General features: G+C 28.9%; 1 protein-coding gene across 1 annotated transcript; it reads right to left on the bottom strand.

Moving 5' to 3' along the window:
• Positions 1-1,168: 1,168 nt before the first annotated feature.
• On the bottom strand, positions 1,169-3,597 carry LOC131648038 (21.7 kDa class VI heat shock protein). Its single transcript, XM_058917836.1, has 2 exons — positions 3,170-3,597; positions 1,169-1,608 (listed from the first exon to the last, which is right to left on the bottom strand). The coding sequence occupies exons 1-2, from the start codon at positions 3,483-3,485 to the stop codon at positions 1,343-1,345; spliced, it is 582 nt and encodes a 193-aa protein (XP_058773819.1). The 5' UTR covers positions 3,486-3,597; the 3' UTR covers positions 1,169-1,342.
• Positions 3,598-4,753: the final 1,156 nt, after the last annotated feature.

The raw sequence follows: 4,753 nt of genomic DNA, 5'->3' as shown, positions 1-4,753 counted from the left end.
TTAAACAGAGTTAACCTCACCATCTATATGTTTTTGTAATTCATCTATGACATATTAATTAAGAACATTTTCTAGTATCTGAATCATGGTTGGGTACTCAAAGGATGAAATAGGTTTGGGGGAATTCATGACAGGTTCTAAATATAAAGTCATATCGTGAATGTGTGAAGATGTGTGTTTAGATGATTGTGAAGGTGATTGGTTAGGGGTTAGTGTTTTAGTTTCAAGAAGGGAACTGGAAGAATCTAAAATTGTATCAAAGTTAAGATTCAGATTATATATGTTTTAATAGTTTGAGATTCTACAACAATTAGAGTAGCTGCTGCAACAATCTCTTCCTCCATAACATCATCTAAACTAGTATAAATCTCGACGTACTATCTCTCTTACTCTTTCTCTATGTTTTATGTTTAGATCTTGCATGATAGTTTTTATCGCTTTCTTAATTTGCATGATGTTAGGTTTATTTCTTGTTCATAGAAATGTATTGTTTAAGTGTAGGTCTCTTGAGATATAGTATTGTAAATTTGTCTTTATCTTGATTATTTAAAAAATTGTATTTTTAGAATGTTTAATTAGTAAATCCAATTATATTCAGATTTCTCGAATTGAATTTAAGAAGATTAACTTGTACATTGTTATTAGTTCAATTCATCATTGATTTACAAGTCCTTAAGATTTTTCGTTGTGTATTTATTCAATTGCATAATTTTCATGATCGCTTTTCAAACTTTGCTTCCACTCTCAAACTCTATTTTTAAAAAGATTTCAACCCAAAAAAATAGACTAGAAAATAGGAGAAAAAGACATGTGTATGTGGTGCTAAATAATTCATCCACCAGAAAAGAAAAATAAATGTGTAATAATATTTCCTTTAAATGTTACAAGCCTCACATTTACCAAACAATAAATATCTACAACCACCTAGTTACCCAAACATGAATATCATCTGAAAAATGTACACAAAATTCACTATTCTTGCCTAATACGTTACTGAACTTTAAGAATCAGAAGCATCCACTTCATTTATTCTATCTAAATTTCACTATCTCTAAACAGTTGTTCACGTAACACCCATTGCAACATTAAAGCTTTTTTTTCCATTAATGAAATGGGACCAACCTATATTTATATTTTCAAAACTTACCATAAGCTACACTACTATTAATTAAATGTAACTTTTTCTAATGAATTTATAGATATAGACTTTGTTTACATTTCAATTTGTTAAATGTATGATAACAACAATTTGCATAGAAAGTTACTACTAGACGGTTACAAACTCACTCTAGTTGATATTTTCTTCAAATTTACACAGTTTCTTCTTTTGCATGATTGAATCTCAAGCCAAATCCTTTCCATGAGCATCATAACCCTTTTGGATTTTTGGTATTTGAATTTCTAAAAATATGTCATTGTATATGAATGCTGCTATGTTCTTCCAATCTGCATCCTCTGGGATCTCAAGCCTTCTTACATATCCATTTTCCCACCAATGGCCACATTTCCAATCGTTTGTTTTTGAGTCTCTTTGCTGCTTCCATTGTCCACTGATTTCTAACACCTTCCCTTTATCAACATGGACTTGAATGTTGTTTTTTCCAGTTCCTGATTTGACAAATCAATGGTGTCTCAGAGATTTTCACTAATTAAGCACTAAATTATTTGAATCTAAGAGTGTGCTTGAGGGAAGAAAAATTATTGGGATTAATTTGAAAAACTAAATAGGGACTAATGTGCAAATTTTGATTTATATAAGAACTAATCTAAAAAAAATTAAAAATCTAAAGAATAATTTCATATTTACTTTTTTAAAATATGAAAGGTGATACAGATTCAAAATTTGACATGGTTAAACTATAATAAATAAGACATTCTAAAATATTTGTCTTGGTTAAACCTTTGAAAAAATATGGCATCTTATTTATTTTATCACATTTAAATCGTGTTAACTTATACAAAATCTTCGAAAACTTAAAACGAGTGTGATGATAAGTATCTAAGCACTTGAGGAACCCTCCCTTAAAAACTATTTCCTCTGTCCTAAATTAAGTATCGTATTTGAGCATTTGACACAAATTAAAAATATGTAATAAAAGAATAACAATTTTACCATATTATCCTTGTTAACCATTGGTCTATTTTAATGATCATAAATGCTAAGGGGGGGAATAGTAAATTGAGATTGATATAGGTAGTATTAATTGAAGGGTAATATTAGAAGAATAAAATGAAATTTGTATTGGAAACCTAAAGTGACACTTATTTTGGGACAAATAATTTGTTAAAATGCGACATTTATTTTAGAACAGAGAGAATAGTTATCAGGGGAAGAACTAAGCTACTTTCATCAAACATGACATACTAATCAATCTAGGACTTGGACAGCTCATAATACGAGAGTCTCTATTTTGTAAGAATCCTATTTTGTTGAAAGTTCAAACATAGTCGTCTTAAATTTTCAGAGGTCTTGTGTGAGTTAATCAGTGTTGAAGTGTGACAAATCAAGTAGAGATTCTATTTTGTTATAGTTTTACTGTGACTTTTTTTTTTGATAATTTATGACAAATATTTTCTGAGATATTATGCGATAATCTGACTTACACACTTTTAAATATGACTCTGATTTTAAAATATAGTTTTTGCAAAATTATGATGAATTACTGTGATTTCCGTCAAATTTAATGTGAATCTAAACATCCATAAAATTGAGTATTTATTTGATTGAAATATTCACTATATAATAAGTTACCTGTTGTTATATAATAACAGCTAGTAAAGAAAAATTGAAGGCTTTCCTTTATTCAAAATAATGGTGTGGCTGCAAGTGTAATGAATAGTTCCTACAATTTTGAGATCCTATTTACTTAAACATATTTTTCATCTCTTAAAAATGCTTTTTCAGTTTCATCATATCATATTTTTTCAGCACAAATTCATTAAAAGAGTAAATGAGGTGAGAAATTGAAAATGTAAATTTAAACAAAACTATAAATCCCGTTTATTTTGTCAAAACGTTTTCTATGTAGCTTTCATCTGTGTGACGATTACAACACACAGATGATTATTTCGGTTTTAATCTTTAAATCTCTAATAGTTTTAGTGAAAGTAAAATCGAAAAAACAAAAATAGAAAACACCAAAAGTAATCGAGGACAAATTTTTCTTACCTAGACTTTCAGCTTTTAACACATAGCCTTCATCTGTATGATGCCAATCAACAGTGGTTTGATTGAAGCTTCTTAGATGAGTCAACAAAACTTCTGATTCAAACTCCCATAGAGGAAATGCATCACAAGGATCAAAGAATTTTCCAAACAACATTGGACTAAAAAGCGATCCGTCGCCAAAAACCTTGTAAACCGTTGGATTACTACTCAAGCTACCAAAGAATCTCTTGAAAGTTTCTTCTCCTAATGAAACACACCATTTATTTGGAATTTGATCATCAAAACTCACTTCAAGTTTCTTGTTAGAACTAGCCATTATTTTCTCTCAAAAAAATTGTGAAGCTTTTGGTATAGAGATTTTTATTTTTGGTCTTTCTCTTATAGTGAAAGAGAAGCTATTGTGATGGATGATAAAACATATAGAATAAATTCGTTTGGAATTTTTTAAGGCTGTAAAGATATAATGGAATATTATCTTTTCTTGACTTTTGTTCTTTTTAAAGAGAAAATAAAACATGTCATGCTTGTTACGTATGGTTAACACCAAGATATGGAGAAAATGGAAAGTACGATGCTAATCAAAATTGATGCTTAATTAGCCCTTCTAAGATTGCTTGCACATGCTAATGAATATAATCAAGGAATTTTCCAAAAAGTAAATAGGGTAAATACTCAAATTGGTCATTAAAATTGCAGAATTGAATGGGGTTCAATTGGTTCTTTACTTTTATTCATTCATGATTACAATGCTTACTTATACAATATATAAATTGAGCTTACAAATACTAACACTTTATAATCATTTGTATTGAGAAACAAGTGTGTGTTGTAAATCTCACATTTGAAAAATGAAAATATGTGAGACTTTGGATGAATAAATGATTTCTTGGATCAAATAATATATCCATCCAAATTTAATATTAGATAATAGGAAGAAAAATAATTTGAGTATTAATCCAAGTTTAATATTGGGTAATAGGAAGAAAAATAATTTGAGTATTAATATAAATAGATATGGTTTAGTTTGAGTTTTCTACATAATTGTTGAGAAACGAAACAATTATGAGTTGTGTTGAGAAATAATTGGGAGTTATAAATTTCACATTGCTTAGTTGAACACTTTATAAGTGAGATAATTCATACATCTTTGACTTTTAAATGAGTATTTGATCAATGTGAACATAGTAGGTTGATGCAAGTTAATTTGCATTTAAACAGAATTTGATTTTTAAATGCTTGCTCTTCCCATGATATAGTATGTGATTTTTAACAAAGTTGAGATGATAAATCATTTTCCATGAGTTTCACCTTTTCTTTCTTGCCAATCTTCATTTCACACAACAATTATAGCCAATGTTTTATAAAACGGTATGCAAAAACGACTGCGACTAAACGGTTTTGACAGATGTCGATATCGTTATCACTATTTTTTATATTAAAGAACAAACTATGGTTAATTCACATCGCTACGACTGTAATCAATGTCGTGACACCTATACCGACCGAAATTACAAAAGCCCCGGCGACCGTTGTTTTAAACCTGTGATTATAGCAACCATACATATTGTCATACTACATTGCAAA

The sequence above is a fragment of the Vicia villosa genome, linkage group LG2 (genome assembly GCF_029867415.1).
Source record: "Vicia villosa cultivar HV-30 ecotype Madison, WI linkage group LG2, Vvil1.0, whole genome shotgun sequence".
Classification (NCBI taxonomy): domain Eukaryota; kingdom Viridiplantae; phylum Streptophyta; class Magnoliopsida; order Fabales; family Fabaceae; genus Vicia; species Vicia villosa.
Note: the sequence above shows the minus strand (reverse complement) of the source record. Positions and strands in the feature narration are given on the sequence as shown.

Coding starts and splice junctions, on each gene's coding strand:
- LOC131648038 (XM_058917836.1), bottom strand. CDS start 3,485: ATGGCTAGTTCTAACAAGAAACTTGAAGTGAGTTTTGATGATCAAATT. Junction 1,609..3,169: donor GTTAAAAGCTGAAAGTCTAG/GTAAGAAAAATT, acceptor TTGTCAAATCAG/GAACTGGAAAAAACAACATT.